The sequence below is a fragment of the Dasypus novemcinctus genome, chromosome 11 (assembly GCF_030445035.2).
Source record: "Dasypus novemcinctus isolate mDasNov1 chromosome 11, mDasNov1.1.hap2, whole genome shotgun sequence".
Taxonomy (NCBI): domain Eukaryota; kingdom Metazoa; phylum Chordata; class Mammalia; order Cingulata; family Dasypodidae; genus Dasypus; species Dasypus novemcinctus.
Window position 1 is genome coordinate 84,020,401 of NC_080683.1, and position 22,050 is coordinate 84,042,450.

Below are 22,050 nucleotides of genomic sequence, written 5' to 3' on the forward strand. Positions count from 1 at the left end.
TCCGCGAGACGGGCGCCCAGGCCGGCCAGGGGCAGGCCGCAGGAACGCCGCGCCTCCCGCACCCAGCCTCCTCAGCTCTAACTTGCTCGAGGTCGTTGCAAAAGGAATAATTACTCACCTCGGGCCAGATCCAAATTTTAACTCAACAGAAGGGGGTACGGGACCAAGAATGAACCAATTCACAGGCCCTGTCCGGCGCACGCAATCACCCACAGACACACAACCACCCAGTTTCTTCCACGCCTCTATCTTTCTGGCACTCTGGAGAGAAGGGGGACATGCTCCCCTCCCCTTCTCATTTGCCATGAAATAAAATAATTCATTTTTATTACAAGAGCGGCACCGTCCTCACCATCACGCGCGCACAGAGCCACACTCCCATATTCACACTCTCTAAGTCGTCGGCTCGGAGAGCGTCTGCATTTTCTTCGGGAGCCGCTTGGAGGTTCATTAATATCATTAGCATTTAACCCCCTCCCTCTTCCCATCCCCTCCCCGCACATGGCTGACGTCAGACCCCGCCAGGAGTTGGGGGAAAAGCTAAGTGGGCCAGGGACGCCTTGTTCCCCTCCCCGCGGCTGCCTGTCAGAGCGCTTCTGGAGATATTACAGGGGACCCAGCCCTCGGCGACAGACACAAAGTCACGGGGTAATGAACTTCGGGGACCCTTTGCCGCTGCCTGCGCGGCTCTCCCCGGAAGCCCGGACCTCGCCGCCTCTTCTCCGGGAAGACGTGCCCACAGTCTAGTTTTCCCACTTGGCGCTCGGGTGCCGGCCACGCGGAACCCCTCCGCCTGCGAGCCTGCGGTTGTGTGTGCTCCTCCTTCCCTTAGAAGATCCGCGGTCTGTAGAGATCTGCCCACGCTCTGCGCGCCAGAGTAGAGGGCGAGCTTGAAGACTGAGACAGGAATGGGGAAAGAGAGGGATTTCGTCCTTTTTGCTCCATAGAAAGACCGTTTGCGTGTCTCCATCTCTGTCCTTCAACACCCCTCCCGTGCTGTCTTCTTCCTCTGTCTGCCTGTCCGTCTTTCTGTCTGTCTGCCCATGCGTATGTCCGTATCAAGCAACATTCCTAGCAGCTGCAGCTGTGCAAGAGCAGGGAAGAAACTCAAGGATGCTTAAATTTCCACGGTGGAACGAATTCTGAGCGCCCGGGGAGCAGCGCAGCGCGCGACCGACACCCACCTGTGCGGCCCGGGAGCCTCGCAGGCTGGAGGGCGGCTGGAGAGCGGCGGCGCCGGGCGGCGAGGCGGGCGCTGCCGGCCGGGACACGGGCAGCGCCCACCAACCGCTCCGCCCCGGGACCGTCAGCATGAGCAAACCGGCCGGATCAACAAGTGGGTACTTCTCGGGCCGCCGCGGGGCCCAGGCGCGCAGCCTGGGGCGGGCGGGGAGGCCAGGGAGGTTCTGCCCCGGACGCTGCGGTTCGGAGCCGGCGAGAGGGACTCCAGCGGGCGTGGGCGCTTTGGCCCAGCTCCTTGCAGACCATGAGTCGGAGCGTTTCGTGGTGAGGGGAGAGCAATTTCGTTGCTTCTGGATTGCTTGATTTCCCCCTTTCTGGTGTGCTGGGAAGGTTGCGACCCACGCACCCCACCTTTGCGGAGTGTTTCCCCCAGTTAGGCTCGGGGTGCTGGGAGGGTGGGGGGCGGTGCGGCGGGGGCGGGAACTGGGCCGCAGCTCCAGGCCGCGGAACAACAATACACTCGCTCCAAACTCCTATTCCAGCGCGCAAAAGCAACTCTGCGCAAAGCGCATTTTGAATGGAATGCTTTGCGCCTCGTTTCTGGCTGTTGCAAATAATCCTGCAAACTGAAAAGCAGAAACCATTTAAAAGTCACATTTTCCTTAATCCTAAATCCGCGTAGGTCCTAAGTGGGGAATTTAAAGTATGGCGAACTGCTCTAGGAAAGAGAAGGCCAAATTCCTAATCCCAAGGATTTTTCGAACCAGAGCTCAGCAGAGGCGGGAGTACGCGGCCTGTTCCTTCGCGCGCTTCGCTCCTTCCTCAAACTTCCTTGGCTGGTGGTTCTTCCACGGAACGCCAGCCGGCGGCTGACCTCTTAACCCCACCCAGAGGCCGAAGTGCAGGACTAGGTGTGGGGGCCAGGCCGTTTGAGCGTATGGTGCCTGCAGAACCCGCGAGTGTGCAGGCCCGAGCCGACGCTGGGAGGGCGCCGCTGTAGTGCTCGGCTTTCCCCGGGGCATTTGGGTTCCCGCCTTCCCGCGGCCCGGGGCTGCCGTTTCCGGGGTCCTAGCCTGGGACGGCCCCGACGCCGTCCCCACATCCCCGAGGTCTCCTGCTGACCTTGTTCTTTTCGCCTGTAACATTCACTCCCCTCCCCTGACTCGTCCTCATTGTCCTGGGTCTTTGAAAGTTGGGAGAGTCCGAGATACTTTTAAGGACTGGTAAGGAGGCCCACTGGCCTGCAGTTGCCTCCGCCACCCCCGCAAAGAAGTTAGCTGTGTTTTCATTTAGTTTGTTTCGGTTTTGGTGCTGCCGTTGTAAAATATTAGAGCGAAGTGAACATAGACAACAAGAGAAAAGGAAAAATGTTTGGAACGAGGGCAGAGGGAGGTGAGAAGGAAGCTTCCCCGTGGCCCGAATGCGGAGAGCCCTCGCCGAGAGCTGGCCAGCGTTGCCCGCTAGCCTCGGGCCTGCTGGCCGCTCGTCGTTGGGATCTCGGGGAGGCGAAGCAAACTTGCTTTTTGTCGCGCATGTTCCCGGGTATGAGTGTCCTTTCCAGGAAGCTCGGAAGGAGGCTTTTCTTGTCGCCTTCTGAGCCTCCGTTGCAAAAATTGAAGCCCTGGCCCTCTGCGGACTCCTAACCAACTCGGACTGCGGCGGGCCCTCGCCTCCTTCCCTGGAAGTAAGGAGCCTCGGGCTCTTTCTCCCACTTGGGGTGCAGAGCCGCCGACGGCCTTGAAAGTGGGGCCACTCAGGCGAAGGAGAGGGCGGGCACGAAGCTTGGCCGACTGGGGGCCGCCGGCGCGCAGGGGACGGAGACGCAGGAGGACGCGCCGGACTTTGCGGGGAAAAGGCACAGCGCACGTGACGGGGAACTTTGGAGCTTTCCAACTTCCCAGGAGCCCGAGTTCGGCCGTGGACGCCTCGAGCCCCGCGCGGGTCGGGAGGCGGCCGCCGAGTGTTCTCGGGCCCGCAGGGCAGCGGCCCCCGCCGGCCGCGCCGCGCCCTCTAGGCTCTCCAGCGGGGTGGCGGCAGCTGGGCTCCGAACGGCCGGTGCCCGGGCCCCCGGCGGCGGGGAGGCGAGCGCGCAGCGGGCCGGGGCGGGGCGGGACGCGGGGGTCTGCGGTCCCGTCGCGCTCGGCTTCGCGCCGCCGGAGAGCAGAGCGATGTCACGCGGGCGCCCCGTCTGGGTGGTAACAAGCCCCAGGCCAGTCACCCCTGAAGCCGGGACTAACTTCTTTCAACAGCCTCTGATGGTAATTACAGTAATCGAAGCTGCCATATATCTTTAGGCAATTATACCACACAAAAAGCCCCGGGGGACCTCCTGGCGAGGGAAGTTAGGGACGGTTTTCCAGCCTCAGCAAACTCACATCGGAGCTCGCTGGTCTTGCTAAATGAGAGGAGATTTGCAACGGGGTCAACCAACTTGTCTCGTGACCCGCAGTCACCCTAACGTGGCTGGGTGGTGGAGTCTGAGGCCAGGCCCCGGCCTTTTGGCGACCCGCCCTCCTGGGCCCCGCCCCAGCCGGGTGGCGTGTCTCTGATCGGCCCGCGAGCCGCGGCTCCCGAAGTCTAGGCAGGGCCGGCCAGGGCCACCGCGGTCCCCGAGGCGACCGTCGAGGACCCCGGGCCCGCGAAACCCGAGGAGGGTCACCCATCCTCCGCTGGTCCTCCCTCGACTACCACCAGAGTCCAGAAGTGTGTGTCCCTGGCCTCTGTCCGAAGAAGAGAGGCAAAGGACACCCCCCCCCCCACACACACACACACACTCACAAACTACTTCCATGCACTCATTTTGTCCTCATCACGAGATCTACAGGGAAGAGGAAGACAGCGGGGGGCGACAGTAGTCCCCGACCCCAGCGCGGGCGGCGGGCGTGTGTTGCAGAGGAGCATGATAACAACTTACGGAAGCCAAGTTCACAGCTTCCAGCGGGAGCGCGGAGCAGCATCGTGCCCCCGGCTCCCAGCAGCCGGGACAAGCCCAAGGGGGTGGGGGACCAGACCCTCTGCGGCCTTGCCTCTCTCTCAAGACCTCCCTCCCCCCAGCACCACCTCCCCTCCCGCCCTGCGGGAGAGGGGGCGCCCAGGCGGTGGCCGCCGCGCCTCGCGCCTCCCCGCGGCCTTTGTCGCCGTCCGAATTCCCATGCTACTCTTTTTGACGGGTCACTGGTGGCTCTATAGGCAGGTGCCGCGGCGGGGTTGTAATTACCCGGGCAAGCCCGGTGGTTACCGGCTCCCCCGCCCCTCTCCGCCTGTCCCTCCTCCTTTTTCCCCCCAAAACCCGAGCGGCGTGACCGTGGCTGTCCTCCCGGGGTGCGCGCCTCGGGTGCAGGAGCAGGCTTTCCATGTTGGATGTGTCCCGGGCCCTCCCCGCGTCGCGCCCTCGCCTCCTCTCCCGCTTGCCGGGTGGTTCTCATCCATGCCTCCCCCACCCCCAGCCCAGTCGCCTTCCGGCAGGCTGCGCCCTGGGGGGCACCTGTCGACTTAAATCGAGGCCCCGCGACCGGCCGGGTCCGACCCGGAGGGTTGCAACGGAAAAAGATCACTGTTAACACTTTAATGGCCGCTTTGTTTACAGGAGGAAAGATTCCTAAATCGTTATAAACCGCTCCAGGCACTGGTTGGACTCCTGAGTCTTAGAGAAAAATAACTCTCCTTTCCGAATTTCCGCATATCACCGCCTTCTTAAAACTCCAGGGTCCGCGGCCACCCCAGGCTCCTGGACATGAGGAGATTCCAAGGAAAATTCTCTCAAGCCGGGAGTCTCTCGAGGCCGGTGTGTGTGTGCAGTCTAGAGAAATCAGATGCTTAAAAATCGGCCACTGGCAGTGACATCAAAAATAGGAAAGAAAAAGTGGTTTGGACGGTTTTCCAATAAACCGCAGGCCGTAGTGTGAAGAGGCAGGTTTTTTTAAGGAGAAAGAAGTTGGGGTAGTGAGGGAAGAAAGAATCCGCACACTTCTATCCTTCCCCTCTTACTGGTCTAGCCCCGTGCTAGTTACTTTGGGGAGAAAAGAATTTCTTCCTAAAAGAAATGATTTCTAAAAAAAAAAAAAAAAAAAAAAGATCCCCTAAGCATTTATTTTTAAATAGGTAAAGAGAAAGTTGGGCAATTACCACTACCCTTATTATCATTAATAATCCAAGTATTAGCATTACAATAATAATCCCAATAATAACAACCGCCCGGCGGAGCTCAGAGAAAACTCGATTGCCTTCCAGCTGCCATCCCAGGTTCCAGCCGTGTTTGTTTTTCTTCTTTTCCCTTTTACATTTCAAGTTTGTCTCCTCGGCGCGCTCACTAACAACTTTCCCTGTTAAATGCAAGAGCGGGGGAGGGAAGCGGCCAAACTTTCCGCTGAGCAGAAAGGCAGCGGCGGGCCGTGCTGCCGCCTGGGCCTGCTGTAATCTTTTATTCCAAAATGGGTCTCGGCGATTAGAGGAGACCCAAATACATGTAGCGGTGCATGAATAATGCTCATTGTAGGAAACTGACACTTGCTCAAGGAAAAAAAGTTTGGCTATAAAATCACTTCATTATTTGCTTTTACCGCAGCTTCGGTGCTAATCCCTTCAGAGGTCAGATTGCTTAGCATCTCTCTCTCCTTCTCCCCTTTCCTCCCTCTTCTCCGCCCTCCTCTCCCTCTCCGCCCTTACCCCTTTCCTCTTTCCTGCGATTTCAGGCCGCATTTTAGATATCCCCTGTAAAGTGTGTGGCGACCGCAGCTCCGGGAAACACTACGGGGTCTACGCCTGCGACGGCTGCTCGGGGTTTTTCAAACGGAGCATCCGAAGGAATAGGACGTATGTCTGCAAATCTGGAAACCAGGTACCTTAGCCAGAGCAGCACTGCCGGGCCCCCCTCTGCTGCCTCTTCCCCTTTGTGCCAAAGCCTCCTCTGATCCTCCACACCGCTGCCCTGACCTCTCCTCTCTTCTCCCCTCTTTCCTGCCTCAACTCTCAGAGGCTCTTTCGCTTGCCAAGGGCAAGAAGAGGGAAGGGAAGACAGTTGAGTTTGCAGGAGAAAGTCTGAAATCCCAGCGCCTACCTACACCCTTTTAAATCTGGGAAAGATTTTGACACTGAGTAAAGCCCACACCTAGTGGTTATGAAGCCCACCTAGGGGGCCCAGGGAGCTTTAGGGTCTAAAACACAAGTAGCAAGCAGGAGGAGGGGCTGTGACACCCTGGCTTCCCACCCCCATTCCTGGCAACATCCAAGCCCCGTCTCCTGATCCTTACCTGGGAAGGCAGAAGTAAAGGCAACTGGCATCCGAGTCAAGGTCACGGTCACTGTCAACTTTATCTGAGACCCAGCAGAGAACATGCTCTGTGAGGGCCTGTGCCCTTTAACTCCCGAGAAGCAGGGCTGGTCTGGAAACGAGCAGGGGGCCTTCAGCATCCACGGGGCCTTGGCTAGACCTTGTCAGAAAAAGTCTAGGTGAGCAAGACAAGGGTCCAAGGAAGGCGCAACCAAGACCCTTCCCAAGGTTTCTGTATCTCCTTCCTTCTTCTCTTCTTGAAGATTTTCTGGTTGTGTTTTGATCTTAAGCAGGCAGGCTTGCCTTAAAGAGATGAGAGTCAGGACTGAATGTAACTCAAGGGTTCTAGAAAGAATGAGCAGTTTCCAACTGAGTCATAGATGTACTTCAACATAGGAGAACAGCTTCTGGTTCCACATTCCTCTCCTTAACCACAGACACAGCCCCTCAGCATAGAGGCCTCCCCCATCACCCCAAGAAGATCCCAGAGAGTGCCTTAGTCAGAAGTGGTCCTTTGGTAACAAGTGGTAAAACACTTCCACTAATTTATATATCTATTACACACATTGTCTGGTGCTAGTGAATTATTCTGATATCTTTTTCTGAAGCTGTGACTGCTCATATCGATCTCTGATAGATTAGAATTAGCCACAAAAACAGGAAGACATTTGCATGTGGGCAAGCTATTTTGAGTTCTCCAGCCCCTCTACCAGGAACTCTACATGGGCCAGGAGTTCCTAATCGGTGTCCAGTTTCTCCATCTGGACACACCACATTCTGCACACACAGGACTGTATCCCAGTAGCTCCATGAAAATGTGAGCTGACTGTGGGCCATCACGTTTGAGGAGGCTTCTACTTAAATGATCATTTACTGAATCTCCAGAGAAGGGGAAGCAAAACCCCAGGTGTTAGGTTTGATGTTTTAGAGAGGGATGGCTATCAATCCCACATATTCATGTCAGTCCAAAGAGTTGTGGAGTCATAATAATAGACTCATCAGGTCTGTTCCTTTCCTTGCAGAGAGAATAAATGGGCTGAGCTGAGGCCTTTATCCTTCTCTCAGGTTCCACATATTTATATACATTTGATATGACTTGAAAAAACACACTTAAGAATTAATGAGGACTTCCATTTTGTGTTAGAATGTGTATCAGAATACCGAAGGGATACCATTTGGGGATAGACCTATGATTACATTTAATAACAGCTCTTCAGACCTCTTTCCATCGAGCTATTATGCAGGTTAGCAAAGATGCTCTGAAGAATTCACATAGGGACCAAAAACTATTTGCTTTCCCTCTTTCGTTCTAGGATTAGGTAAGTAATATGCTAATTTATTACTAACAGTAATGATATTTAGAAGTTGCTGTGAAACTCTGCCCCACCTTTCTTTTAAATAAATCAAGACTTTTTTAAATTGGAGGGGTGTGATTTCATAAAACAGTGCATTCTAACATGTAACTTTTCCCCTTAAGGGATATTTCAGAGAAGGGAAATATACTTACCCCAAGTCCAGTGCATGTGAATTTTTGAGACCATGAAGCAAAATAAAAATAAAGTTTATTCTATTATTTTTCTGCCCATTACAAATGTAACGGTAGCAATTTATGTATTATTTTCTGTGTACAAAATAGATGTATCACTCTCTATGTATCTATATATCTGTTCCCTCAATAATGACACCTAACACTGAATTCCTAAGAAATCATTTCTGTAAATTTCCTCTTTTAAACAGCCAATATCTTTACAGGAAAAAAAATTGCATTAGGTAAAACATTTCTTTTCTCATGCATCTTAGATGAATGTGTCTAAAGCAGTGGCTACCTTTCTTCAGTTGTGTTGATATTCTCAGTGCATATTTTCATTTTAAATAAAATAAACACATTTTTAATTGGAGAGGTGTGATTTCATAAAACAGTGCATTCTAGCATCTGGCAGACAGTCCATCACAGTATCTTCCAGGTCACATTTATAGAATGGGCATTTCTAGATTTTGACTTCTTCCCTCCCCCTCCCTCTCCTTCTGTAGGCCTTGCCATCCTAACCACTCTGGCCTTTGCCTCACCTTCCGGGAATGGCTGCATTTCCCTCAGTCCACGCTGAAGCTAGTCTTTTAAGACAGCTCTCAATATGCTGGTTATAAGGATCATTTCAATTACAAAGGGTTGGGACAAAAGTAAGGAAACAAGGGAGTGAAGAATAAATAGGAGGAAACCTGACGGATAAGCGGGCTCACCCAGAAAGTGACAGAAAGAGGTAGACGCAAGACCTGAAAGCGGAGGGAAAAGTTGGCGGCAGAGGAGAGGGTGGGTACGGGGCGAGTGGGGTTGGAGAGGAGCGCCATCCCGACGCACCAGCGGGTTCCCAGCTCAGAGGCCTCCTCTTTGGGGCCAGGTCGCTGTCTTCGGTCCTGAAACGGCCCGGTCCGGCCCCCCACTGCTGGTGACAGAAGCTCCCCTCGAGAGCTTCTCTTCTGGTCCCATAAGGGGCTGGCAAACCAGGTCCTCTGACCGTTTGCCTGCTTGGAGAAGGACCTTTCTCCTTGTCCGCTTTCGTATTGCGGGGGTGCTGGCCCTTTTGAAGCAGCCCGGCAACCCCAACTCTTTCTCTAGCTGGCGCCTCGCGTTTCACCGACCCGAGGCTCGCCGCTGCGGGGTGTGCGGCGGGGCCAGTGCCGCCTCCACGCGGCTGCGCCCTACGCCGCGCAGCGCCGGCTTCCCCGGCCCGGCCCAAAGACCTGGGGACCGCTGACCACCTGCGCTCTGTTCCAGGGAGGCTGCCCCGTGGATAAGACGCACAGAAACCAGTGCAGGGCGTGTCGGCTGAAGAAGTGTTTGGAAGTCAACATGAACAAAGATGGTAATCAGTACTCTCTTTATTCTTCTAATGCTGATTGAGTAGTAAGTAAATTATATGTACAGAAAATGCACAGCACTCCTTTGCATGTAAATCATCTCCCAGTACTTCTTTCCAGATGCTGGGAATTGTCCTCTGGCTTTCAGTCATATCCTTCCCGTCTCTCTACATGATCCCTCTTCCGACTACCTTGATCTGCCCACGGCAAGGCCCTTTCTCACATAGGAGATGTGTGCCCCAAAACCACCACAGCGAAGGCAGCGCTGCCGGGGACCCCCACTCCACAGGCGATATTGCCTGCCGGTGCCCTAACCCTTCTTCTTGCCTCCCCCTGCAGCCCTTCTGTTAGACTCCTCCGGCCTCTCCAAGCCTGGACAATTTCCCTGGGAGCGCATAGTAGGGACCAGATGTGGATGAGAGGGTGTAGAGACTCAACAGAATTTTGAGCTCTTGTTTGCAAATTTACCAAGATGCCAAAATCAGCACGGCGCTTGTGCCGATTTGGGCTTTTCCAGGGATTAGCCTTCTCCAGGTTCCACAGAAAGGAGAGAAAAGGGGTCGGGGAAGCAGGTAAATGCCGTAGGTGTTTCTGACACCCAGCTCCCGCGGGTCCTTAGACGCGCAGGCAAGCCCTTGCCTGCTCCCGGGCCAGAGCGCAGTCCAAGCTGCGTCTCGCGACGTGGCCTGGCGAGGGCGCCCCTGGCCGGGCAGTGCGGCCAGGGTAATGGGCTGGCAGCTCGGAATCGGGTCTCGGAACCCGGGTGCGGAGTGGGTTGGACCTCGGAGGCAGCCGGGACCCAGCAGTACTCCCCCGAGCTCGGCGCCGGTGAGCAGAGCGCCTTCCTCCGCGGCTCAGGAAGCAGGAGGGAACATCCAACCTGTTGAACTTGTGTATTGACAAGTTGTCAAGCCCGGCGGGCGGAATATTGCCCTGAATTAATTTGTTTGTTTAAACTGTTGGTGGTAATTGTCACATCTCCCCTGCCTTCCTCCAGCGCGCTCCGAGACGGGCTCTCCTTCGTCCCATCCCCCAGAGTCCCCGGGAATTGGACCCTTTTCTCCTAGGGCCCTCGGAAGCCAAAAGCCATTTTCGCCGCGGGGGCTAAAGAGAGGGGTCGTCCTGGAGCCGAGCGCGAGTAGTCTGGAACTTGACGGTGCTCATGGCTTCCTTTTCCCTTGGATGGGAAGGAGGGTACAGGAGCTACTGAACTCAGGGCGAGGATACGGAGATCCTGGGCTCTTCTTGCCCCGAAAGTTTCTGGCTTTCCTGCCACCCCCACCCCTCCACACACACACACACACACCCACCCCGCCCCGGGTTGGGAGGAGCCCAGACGGACAGAGGACCTAGTCGAGCGTGAGGCTCGGCCGTTCTGATGGGACCTTGCGCCGCTGCTCCTGTCCTCAGCCTCCGCGCCCTCGTCCATACGATGCATGGATTAGACGATCTCAGAGTGTCCTCGGCCCGCACATCCCCTGTCCCTCCCTCTTTTCACCTCCTGGGAGACCTTGCCTGCCCAGACGTGGCGTTCGGCCCTGGAGCGCGTCCGAGGCTAATGGTCACCGCGTCTCTGATCCCGGGGCGTGCGTCTGTCCCTCTGTCTCTACAGCTGTGCAGCACGAGCGGGGGCCTCGGACGTCCACCATCCGCAAACAGGTGGCCCTCTACTTCCGCGGGCACAAGGAGGAGAACGGGGCGGCCACGCACTTCCCCTCCGCCGCGCTGCCCGCGCCGGCCTTCTTCACCGCGGTCACACAGCTGGAGCCGCACGGCCTGGAGCTGGCCGCCGTGTCCGCCACCCCGGAGAGGCAGACCCTCGTGAGCCTGGCTCAGCCCACGCCCAAGGTCAGTGGCCTTGCTGGGCCCAAGGGCAGTGGTACCCGGGCAAGCCTATTTCCTCCTGGCTAGGATGAAGTCAGGCTAAAGATAAAGGGGCCTGGCTAGGTATTCCCACAGTGTGCTGCCCTTCAGGGGATTCTATGCTCTTTCCTTCCAGAAGCTGTTAAGCCAGGGATGCTCGAACATTACTGTGCAATATAGTCACTCCTTGAGCTGGGTAAAAAGGTAGACTCTGAGGCCCAGCCCCTAGAGATTTGGTTTCAGCAAGTTCGGGGGCGGGGGGCGGGCATGTCCAGGGACCTGCACCCTTAGGAAACACCCTCCATCCCGGGGTGGCCAGTGAAGAAGGCAGCCTTAGGTGATTCTCAAGGCTAGAAGAACAGATGTTTGTTTTTAGGTGAAAGAAGCCGACCACAGGTGGTGGGCAGGCACCCCTGACTTGCAAACTGCAGGCATCTGTTATCATGATCAGAGCCATGGGTCCCTAATGCAAGAGAGCAATGTGGAGCTCACACTGTTAGGACAGTTTGAGGGACTTGGCTTGATTTCCATTCACCCCTCACTCGCTTCTGAGCCATGTGGATATACACCAGACTGAACCCCTAGTAGCAGGGCCACAGCCAGAACTACCTGAAAAGGCTGCCACCTAGGGACTGCCTTCCGTTCTCCATAGGCCCCCACTGCAGGCCGAGAGGGCCCAGGATCTCTCCTAGAGGAGGGCCAGCTGCAGCCCACACTGCAGGGAAGCCAAACACCTGGGCACATGCACACGCACAATATTTAATATTGCTTTCTTACCCTTGATGTGTATAATAAGCTCGGGAAAGTAGTGTTATGAATATGTTGTCAGTTATGAATGGGAATGCTCTGTGAATGATTAAGATGTCTAATTGAAATATTTCCATAATATACTAATCCTTTCTAAAAATACTCATATGCATATTTGTGTTTGGGATGCCTATTAATTTATACTTTTTTCACATCTATTTTTATTTACACAAATACAAAGCAGCTCTTGTCTAAATTGGGAGGCAGGCCTGACACTTGGCTCAGTCCAAGGAAAATTTGCTGCAGGGGATAGAAAAAGCCAGATGCCCCTCTTGAAGGCACAGGACCCCCAAAGAGTGGAAATGGGCCTCTCCCAACAATTATTTTCCAAATTATCTAGCTACGGATGTTTGTTTTTTTCCCCACCCATGGCAATTACACATTTATGCAGAACTTTGAAATTTCATTTCATTTCCTTCCTTTTTGCAATTAGAAAATTAAAAGGTTGGCTTTTCTTGCAAAGCTGTGGTTTCCTCACTTTCAGGTATTTCTCTTTCCCCCTCCCAGTACCCCCATGAAGTGAACGGGACCCCAATGTATCTGTATGAGGTGGCCACAGAGTCTGTATGTGAATCAGCTGCCAGGCTTCTCTTTATGAGTATCAAGTGGGCCAAGAGTGTACCAGCTTTCTCCACACTGTCTTTGCAAGATCAGGTACCAATAATGGGCACTGAGGTCTTGGGAGGCGGGAGGCATGGGAGGTGGGGGAGAGAGGCAGCCACCCTTTCCAAGGTTACCTGGATAAAGCACCACTGCCAAGCATCAGACCTTAATGGAAATGAAGAATATTTATTTTACCAGCTTCTTTGTATGACTTCAAAATATACAGCTACAGAATCCTTAGTATGAAATGTAATTGTGTGTTTTAGGAAAGTTGGATCTGGTCTACCAAAAAAAAGTATAGAAATGTTATCGGGTTTTTTTTTTAAGTTTAATTGAAACATCACAATTTTTTCTTAAAATGTTTATTTTGAAATAATTTCAAACTGACAGGGCAGTAGCAAAAATAATACAAAACCCACACAGAGAACTCCAACATATCCCCACCCCTGGTACCCGTATCCACCAATTTTAACATTTTGCCACATTTCCTGTGTCATTCTATCTTTCCATTCATTTATCTTTCTACTTATTTATAACTATGTCAAAGAGTTGAGAGTAGGCTGTATATAAATCATGCTCCTTGATGAAACATCAAACTTAATTGCAGATAAAATTGTATCAAGGAATTTAAAAATTATTGATAAAACAATGCTTTCTTAAGAACATTAGCACTGAGAGATATAAAGGATGAGAGTACTTTCTTGTGAGATTTTTGGATCTAGTCATTATTTTGTATTCTCAGCTTTATAGTCTCTATTGTGTTATAGATTTGGCCACTAATTTTTCAGCTGGTAGAATCAGATTGACATCTCTTATGTACTGGGATCTCACTTGATTCTTTAAGTGCTTTGAAAGATTTTGTAAACAAATAGGCATTTTGCATAATTCTGTGGTCATAAATGACATCCAGAGGGAGGAAAAATAGGCGCTGCTGCTAAAAATTGCCCCAGAAATTTTGTTGTTAGGAATATCAGAAATGGTCCCTGCCAGTATTTTTTCTAACCTTAAGGGAAAGAAAGAAAATGAAGTGTTTACAACCATTGGTGATTTTCCATGCCTTCACAGAAATTAATGACAAATTCTACAAAAGACTAATAACTAGTTCTAAATGCTAGGGTTTATTTCTTTAATTCATTTCATACCTAATTAAGGCATAATAGTGCCCCTTAATATGAAGTACATTTCCTACAGAGAGATCTGGCAATGAGCTAAAAACATTTAATCTTCTAGCTTTGGATGTTCTTTTTTCATGGCCTGGACTTTTACAGACAGCCAGAGTTAGATAATTTTTTACCTTGAATTTTTAAATCATTGCTTCCTGTACTTGAATCAATAAAACTAAAACTAAAGGATTTTGAAAATTAAGCCTTTGGGTCTAATTGTGATTTTGGTTATAAGACTCACAGTTCAGCTCTTAGCTCCCAAAAAGAAATCCTTTCACACAAATCTTCCAAAATTGACTGATTTTTTTGAGGGATTTTTTTAAATGGAGATTTTTCAAGGTGGTTAGGTCCCATCTTTGACTTCGTTTACTGGCTGGCTCTAACCATTTGCTCTGTGTGTGTGTGTGTAAATTGCTTTTTTGTTTGTTTCCCTTCAAAACAAGTATTTGTACGCTCTTCAATCCAAATAAAATTTACTTACTGCCTGCCACTTAGCCTTTTGGAAGAAACTCTTTAGCAACAAGCAAACTGCAGGAAAGTGGGATCCAGTATATTAACTTGGAAGAGGAGACAGATTTTCATTTTAAATATTCAGTAGCACTTTTTATTAGAATGGAAATGACAGGCACCTTGATGCTGTCCACTTATGATTCTCAGAAAAATCAGGCAGTGAGAAGAGGTAAACTCAGCAAAACCCTATTAACATAATTATACCCTGATTTCCCTGCAGGCCTCTTGGGAATTAGATCTCTCTCTCTCTCTCTCTCTCTCTCTCTCTCTCTCTCTCTCTCTCTCTCTCTCTCTCTCTCTGTCTGCCTCTACCCTCCTCCCCCTCTCTCCCCCTCTCATTCTTTCTCATTCTCTCTCTCTCTCTCTCTCTCAATCTCTCTCATTCTCTCTCTCTCTCTTTCTCATCACCCAGCCACCTCAGCCCCCCAGGAAGATGGGGGCCCAGATCTGGAGGCTTAGTCAGGACCTCTCAACCCTGATACCGTCAGCATTTTATATGAGGGGTTTGGCCCGATGAGCTGCTGGGGGCACTTAACAGATCTGGATCCCAGGAGAAATTTCTGGTTGGTCAGTAATGAGTGGATGCAAGGACAAGAGGGGTAAATCCTTTCCCCAAGAGAGCTAACTTTGGGGAATTGGTATGGCTGGCTGTCAGATGTATGTGCTTATCTATAGGCACCTTTTCAAAAAAAATAAAGGGAAAGCTAGAATATTCAGAAAAAAATTACCAAGACAGGCATTTAAAGCACTTTTTAAAATAATAGAAATTTACATATTGAAATTGTTTATAAATTTATAAATTACACACTTTATTATATTATACATCTATTGTATGACAGCTGATGCTTTTGGAAGATGCTTGGAGAGAACTGTTTGTTCTAGGAATAGCACAATGGGCCATTCCGGTTGATGCTAACACTCTACTGGCTGTATCTGGTAAGAATTGCACAATTTAATGACTTTGTTGTAGAAATTACCATAAAAATACATTACTGAAAAAAGAACAACATGTAAAGAATAACAAATTCCTGCTGAACAATAGAGTATACCTGTCATTTATAAATCTATATTTAAATGCAAATAATGTTGTTTTGTTGTATTCATGACTGCTTGCATTGTTATTTAAATGCAAATTACTGTGTTTGTTATCATCCAAGAGAAGATTTTATATTAACTTTCATACAATATAGCCAGTTTACATGGAATCAGATATCTTAGAGTGACAATTGAATAGATGTTGATATGCAGGATTTTGTCAAAAATCAATATTAAATCATGAAAATGCCTTCATATTAGAGCATTTATTCCATATTTTCATTCTAGGCATGAATGGTGACAACACAGATTCCCAGAAGCTGAACAAGATCATATCTGAAATACAGGCTTTGCAAGAGGTGGTGGCTCGATTTAGACAACTCCGATTAGATGCTACTGAATTTGCCTGTCTAAAATGCATTGTCACTTTCAAAGCTGGTAAGCAGCCCCAAACCCCTGTCTCTTCTCCTTCTGCAATTTGGTCACTTCAATCCAGCCACCTCAAAGTCCAGACTAGCCCTTGCAAAAAGAGATCATCATGGTCAAGGGAGCAGATATTGTTGGTCTGGCCCCCTTTCCGATAGCCCTGGGGTGCTGCTTGTTCTCCTCACTGGCCATCCATTTTCAGAGAGGTGCTTTCCCTGCCTGCATTTTCTCTGCTGCATATCCCAGTTTCTTGGTCTTCATTTCTAGTTCCTACACACAGTGGTTCTGAACTGAGGAGTTTCCGGAATGCTGCCGCCATTGCCGCTCTTCAAGACGAGGCTCAGCTAACGCTCAACAGCTACATCCATACCAGGTGACCCTCATTTGCCTTGAACATGTACTTAAGAAAATTGCTTTCATTGTGAATGTGTGAGCCGGCAGTAAAAAGCCAATTCAAACATTGTGACTATCCTGTTGCGACCTAGTTAACTTAGAATCTTTACCCTCATCTATCTCTCAGGATGGGTGAAAAGAACAAATCAAATTATATTATCAAAGTGAAAGCATTGCCAAACACATTAGAGCTGGTGTTGGTTGAACAAGTTGATTCATCAAAATAGTTGAATTCATTTGTGTGAATGGGCCCAGATACGGGAAGGTCCAGAAGTGAATGTCAAAGTGCTATGGTTGATATAAAAGGCGGTGGCTTTCTTCAGATGCCAATTCCAAAATAGAAGGACCAGAGGGCTGTCCAGAGAGGCCAAATTTCCCCGTCGTGACTGCTGTTCGGCTCTGGTGACTTACCTGTGGAGTTATTTTGAGTCACAGCACCAGGCTGCTTCAGGTCAAGCAGAGCCCACTGGGGGGATGCTTGTCTTGGCTGTTCATTGAAACTCTTGGCCATGGGGGGCTCCAGCCATTCTCCTCCCAGCCCACCATTGGGCAAGTTCACTATGAGGTATAGGACTCACAACTCCATTCTTCCAATGAAAATTGCAAGTCATTTGAAAGAGCAGTGGAATCCTCTAGATTACCAAGTAGGACCCTGGTAGAGCTGAGGTTAGAAGATAGTTGCTGTTGTTGTTTATTCTCTAGATTAGTCATGAAGGGGAGCCTGTGGAAGCCCATCTCCATCACCTCAACACCACCCACAGGCTCTGTGCTTGGATGAACTAACTGAAATGCTTATAGCCTTTAATGAGTTCTCATCTACAGGGTCAGAAAACCCCTAGCCAATTGTATACATTTGGGGTGATAACACTTCTGCTAGGATGTGCTTATTTCTATTATAAATCCTCTTTTGAGTTCCAAATGAATAAACTGCTCCCTGTCTATGGAATATCACAGCAACTGTGTTGAGTGCCAGTTTTTGTGTATATGTTATTCCAAATTAGAGTGCCATTGTTTTGTAATTAAAATTTACATTGAATTTCAGAATATATATAGGAGATACTTAATATTTGACCCGAATTACAAAATGGTACAGCACAAAATTTAGGCACATTTTCTTCACTGTATTTCATAACTGACCTTTGACATTTGGAACAACTACCGTATAAAAATCACAAGGAAGATGAGATCTGGTTACTGATTCAGTCCATCCTTTCCCAAGTGCCCACTAAATACAGAGCTTTTGGTGGGCATTATGGGGAATCAGAAGGACGAGACAGCATCCCCCATCATCATGTGACATAGGCAGAGATGTTACCCTGATCAGACCATAGAAAAGAAAAAAGCAAAGTCAGGAGTGGGAGAGGGGAGTTCTAGTGAAGGGAACGAGGAAGAGAGGAAATCTGGAAAGGCTGGATGGAGGAGATGCTGTGTAAATTGGTCCTTAAATGGTAGGAAATAATTCAGAAAGGGAAAAGGGGTGCAACAAGAGCCAGTTCTTAGGATGGGCTGGTAGAGGTGCTGTGGGGGGTGCTGGAGAGGCGAGGTAGGAAGCTGGAGTCTGGGGGAGCCTGGTATGATCTGAAGGAGCAGTTTTGAGCGTGGTCAGAGAGAATTAAACATGAAAGTAACAAAAAATATTTCAGAAATAGGCAAGTATGCCCTGTCTCCACCCACCAACTATCCCCAAAAACAAAGAAATTATTAGTGGGAGGAACACATCTACCTCAACATGGAGTTCATATTTCATGCTATCAGCTACCGCTACTATAATTTAATATGAATATCTAGCATCATACATGTGACAAACTGATCATGCCTTATTTCTTAGCTCCTTCAAATCACCGACTACTCTTTCCTCTGGCAGCACTTTTCTGTCCTGAAAAGTAAAATCTGGATATGAAAAGTTAATATGAAAACTGAATTACTTGTATGTTACAGCTCTGTAAGCCATTTCTCTCATTATCTAGGACATAAAGAGAAGGGTAGGAATGAGCATGTATTCAGCGTATCACACAAACTATTTATTTTAACTAAAGATCAAATACATGAGTCTGTGATGAAATCACGCATACCTGAAGAGAAACCTTCTAATTATTCATACTAATGGATAGAATCAGGGGCATAGATATTCTTTTTTTTCCTCAATAGTGGCATAAATATTCTAATCTATAGTTTTGAGCAGTTAGAAACACCATCTGTCAGCCCCCACCATACCCATTGATTCTGGGTACAATACAATACTCCACACGTAATAGACAATTAATTCTTGACTGACTAACCTGCCCCTTTCCATCCAGAGGAGAAAATAAGTGGGTAAGTAAATGAGTGAATAATCTACTCACAGAAAATTAAGAGTTAATTGTTTATAGGTACTCCCAAATCCACCCTTTCCAAAGTAATTATTTCCCACAGTAGCGTCTCACGGTGGAAACTATTCTGTATTTTGGGTGGCTGCTGCAGACCTGGATTTGTCTAGGTCACCACTGCCTGTAACACAGCAGAGTCATTTCTCCTCCACCTGAACCTTTGAAGGCCCATATACAGCTGCTGAAAAGAGGGTGTGGCCAGGGCATAAGGGAGACAAGGGTGTTGGGATCACATTCCCCGGAATGTAGGAGACACATTCAGCAAGGAGAACAAGTGGTGGGATTTAGGCATTGTTTCCAAAGGCAGACAAGCTTCACCATTTCCGTACCACGTTATTAAATATGCCCTGGTGGTCCTCATCCTTGGGTGGTCCTGAGGCTAGATAGTGGAAGAACCAAATGAGGTCCTCAGAGGCTCAGAATGAATTACCAGCCTAATATTAGGTTGAGGAGAGGGACTCGTATGGACCAAAGCTGACACAAGCATCAAAGTTGCTCTCTTGGACTCAATTTGCAGGGTGGAGTGTCAGTTGAAAGCAGTATTCAGCTACCTAATTCTTTTGGAGAAATTTGATATCCCTCGGTTCCCAGCACCTTGTGGCCATGGGCTTAAGCAGGTTTAGTCACAAATATGTTGCCCTGGGGCTCACTTTTTTAGGTGGTTGGTTTCAGTGAAGTGAGCTCTCCTTGTGGTATGCATTGCTACCTGATTCCAAGCTATTGGCTGAAGAAGTATCAGGGCTGCGGTGAGGGGAGTGGCTTACAGGCATCCAAAGGCAGCAGAATATTGAACTTGCACATCTGAGCACAGATATATGTTGGACATCAAGAGAGGAAATTGTTAAGCAATTTCTCACATCTTTAATTATATGCCAATTTCATTGACATGAAAGTTGGGTGGCACTGCCACCCAACAGAACATAGTCTTTAATTTGCAGTGTAATAAGGATAGAATTATTCCTGAGAGTGAGTAAGTATAATGCCTGAATAATAATGTGGAGAACTGCTTCATAAAAGGAGCCATTTTATTTCAGGGAAACAGCCGTGTAAAGGAATCCAGAGAATTAGAAAATGTGGATTCTAATGCCAGTTTCATTGTCAACATCATGGCTGTTATCTATACTGTTTCTTAAAATTGCTTTTTCTCCAAACAAAATGCAACTCCTTTGCTAATAGAAAGAATCACTTTGTGCTTTTAGCCACATCACTTACGTCCTCCATGCCTCAATTATTCTACGTGCAAAACAGGGAGAATAGCAACTGTCTAGGACTCTGTTGCAGATTTAGTGTGTTAGTTAAGAGGCACAAAACAAGCAACTATGTTGCAGATGATGTGTGTTCACTTACAAGATATTAATTACCGTGAGTAATGGACTCCGGCTTTACTTTCTCATATTCTAGATATCCCACTCAACCCTGTCGCTTCGGAAAACTCCTGTTGCTTTTGCCAGCTTTACGTTCTATTAGCCCGTCAACTATAGAAGAAGTGTTTTTCAAAAAAACCATTGGCAATGTGCCAATTACAAGACTGCTTTCAGATATGTACAAATCCAGTGATATCTAAGTTCTGAAAGTACCCACTTTTCAGGATGGGACAGTATCGGATGAACTTCTACCCTTGGAGAACAAGCCTCAACTAACTTATCCTTCAGGAAGCATAAACTTGGGAACGTGTAGCCCATCGACGCAGAACAGTTCCAGTAGCTATGACCTGCTGCCTCAACCAGGGTAGGGTGGCCTGGAAGGCCAGGCGGGACCACAGAGCCACCAGAGCAGGAGAACCCACTGCCGCGACGCCTGGCAGGGGACCGAATCGGGGATTGCCGCAGGCTGTGCCATCCTGCCTCCTACCTGGAAGACTGGGCTGAACTTTCAAAAGCTGAAACACAAGTAGCGATTTCTTTCCCCTTTTAGCGTACATAGTTGGTAACCAAACATCGCTCTGTATCATACAGCGGCCTTCAGAACTACCTTATGTTGGAGCATTTATTTTTAAAATAATGGTTAGGTTTTAAATCATTTTATCAAAAGTTTCCCTTCTATTGTAATACAGCATTAAGTGGCCTTCAGAACTGAGTTAATAAGTGAAAAGTAGCTTATGCCATGTGACTTGCTTCTTCTCTATCATTTTTCTTTCCTTTCCCTCCCGCCCTCACCCCATTCCTGCCTCCCCTCTCCCTCCCTCCCTTCTTTCCTTCCTTCTTTTCTTTAATACCACAGGCCAGGCAACCTTGTCAAAAGAATTGGAAGAAAATGAGATTCTCACCAGGACTTCAGGATAGATACCATCTCAAAAATAGAAGAGCTTTACTAAAAGAATGGAAGTCAAGGAAGAAATACAAACAGCGAAACCAAATAAAGTGGACATGAGTGATTGAGTAAGGCAGATTGCTGTCCCATTAACATAGTGCTGAAACCAAAGGCAATGGGAGTCCAAACTCGTGGTTCAGTGAGTCACACTGGATAGTAAATGAACACAGACATTTGCCAGAAGGAACTTCAAGGAGATGAATGCTAAACGGTTTCTTGGTTAGGCCATTGCTTACAGTGAGACTCTTCAATGCCTTTCAGAAAACTCTGGTTTCTAGTAAAGCCTTGAACACACACAGACACACACGCACACGCACCATCAACACTCTGAGCTGCTCCTTTGGTATGAATCTGTACTTATGGAAATGTAGAAACAAACATTTTGAAATAGCTGCTGTACTTTTCACATTTTGATTTATTAGGTACTAGCACTGAGAGAAAATATTCAGCACTTGGACCTATCATAGGATGAGTAAAACTTTTCTTGTACAAAGTGAATTAACTGATCTGTGAAGTTTAAAAGTTGTACTCATTGTATTTACAAAGAATAAAAATATATTGAATTTAAATGAGCTTTGCCTGATTTCTCAGCCTCTCTTCCTGGCTGGTTCTCACCCCCCAGAATCAAGGTGGTGGCCGCAGCTGGTATTAAAACTGAAGCTCAGAGCACTCCACCCAGAGCCTGAGGAACGAAACTACAAAGGCAATTTCCTTTTTAGAGCGAATCCCATTTGTAAAATGATGAATAAAGAAATAAAACATAAGACTCCGTTCTCTACAACTCTCCAATGTAATTGCATCTGTTAGAAAAAATTGCTGTGTGAGGAAGAAAGAGACCGATTAACAGAGTCTTCATTCACTTCTCTGTTTCTCTCTTGCTAACATTTCAGTTCTGACCAGGAACTTGAAATCATTGAACCGTTAGAAAAATATGGCACAAAGAACTATAGTAGTGAGTAAGTTGTGGAAGAGGCCATAAAGAGGGCATCCAGAGGTACCCAGCAAACCTCAGGGACTGGCCTCATAGCCAGAGATGGATGGTAGAAATCAGTGGTGTCAGAGGCCACTGTGCAGGGGGCTCCTCCTGGGCCACAGCTCTGGCAAGTGCCTGGAGCAGAGGCACAGGCAGCTCTCGGCTAAGATGACCTGGCAGGTTGCATGTGTAGTTCAACCAACCATGCATTCTTGACTACTAATTCCACAGAAAACAAGAAGTTGGTCTGAAAAGCAAGGGGCTCAAAAATATGTACAAGAACATTCACTGCAG

General features: G+C 48.8%; 1 protein-coding gene across 1 annotated transcript; it reads left to right on the plus strand.

Annotated features, from left to right (window-relative positions):
* Nucleotides 1-631: 631 nt before the first annotated feature.
* NR2E1 (nuclear receptor subfamily 2 group E member 1) lies at nt 632-21,352 on the plus strand. Its single transcript, XM_004468420.3, has 9 exons — nt 632-1,336; nt 5,874-6,019; nt 9,225-9,312; nt 10,920-11,155; nt 12,485-12,631; nt 15,093-15,189; nt 15,577-15,726; nt 15,982-16,087; nt 19,875-21,352. The coding sequence occupies exons 1-9, from the start codon at nt 1,312-1,314 to the stop codon at nt 20,035-20,037; spliced, it is 1,158 nt and encodes a 385-aa protein (XP_004468477.1). The 5' UTR covers nt 632-1,311; the 3' UTR covers nt 20,038-21,352.
* Nucleotides 21,353-22,050: the final 698 nt, after the last annotated feature.

Coding starts and splice junctions, on each gene's coding strand:
- NR2E1 (XM_004468420.3), top strand. CDS start 1,312: ATGAGCAAACCGGCCGGATCAACAA. Junction 9,313..10,919: donor AGTCAACATGAACAAAGATG/GTAATCAGTACT, acceptor CTGTCTCTACAG/CTGTGCAGCACGAGCGGGGG. Junction 15,190..15,576: donor CACTCTACTGGCTGTATCTG/GTAAGAATTGCA, acceptor TTTTCATTCTAG/GCATGAATGGTGACAACACA.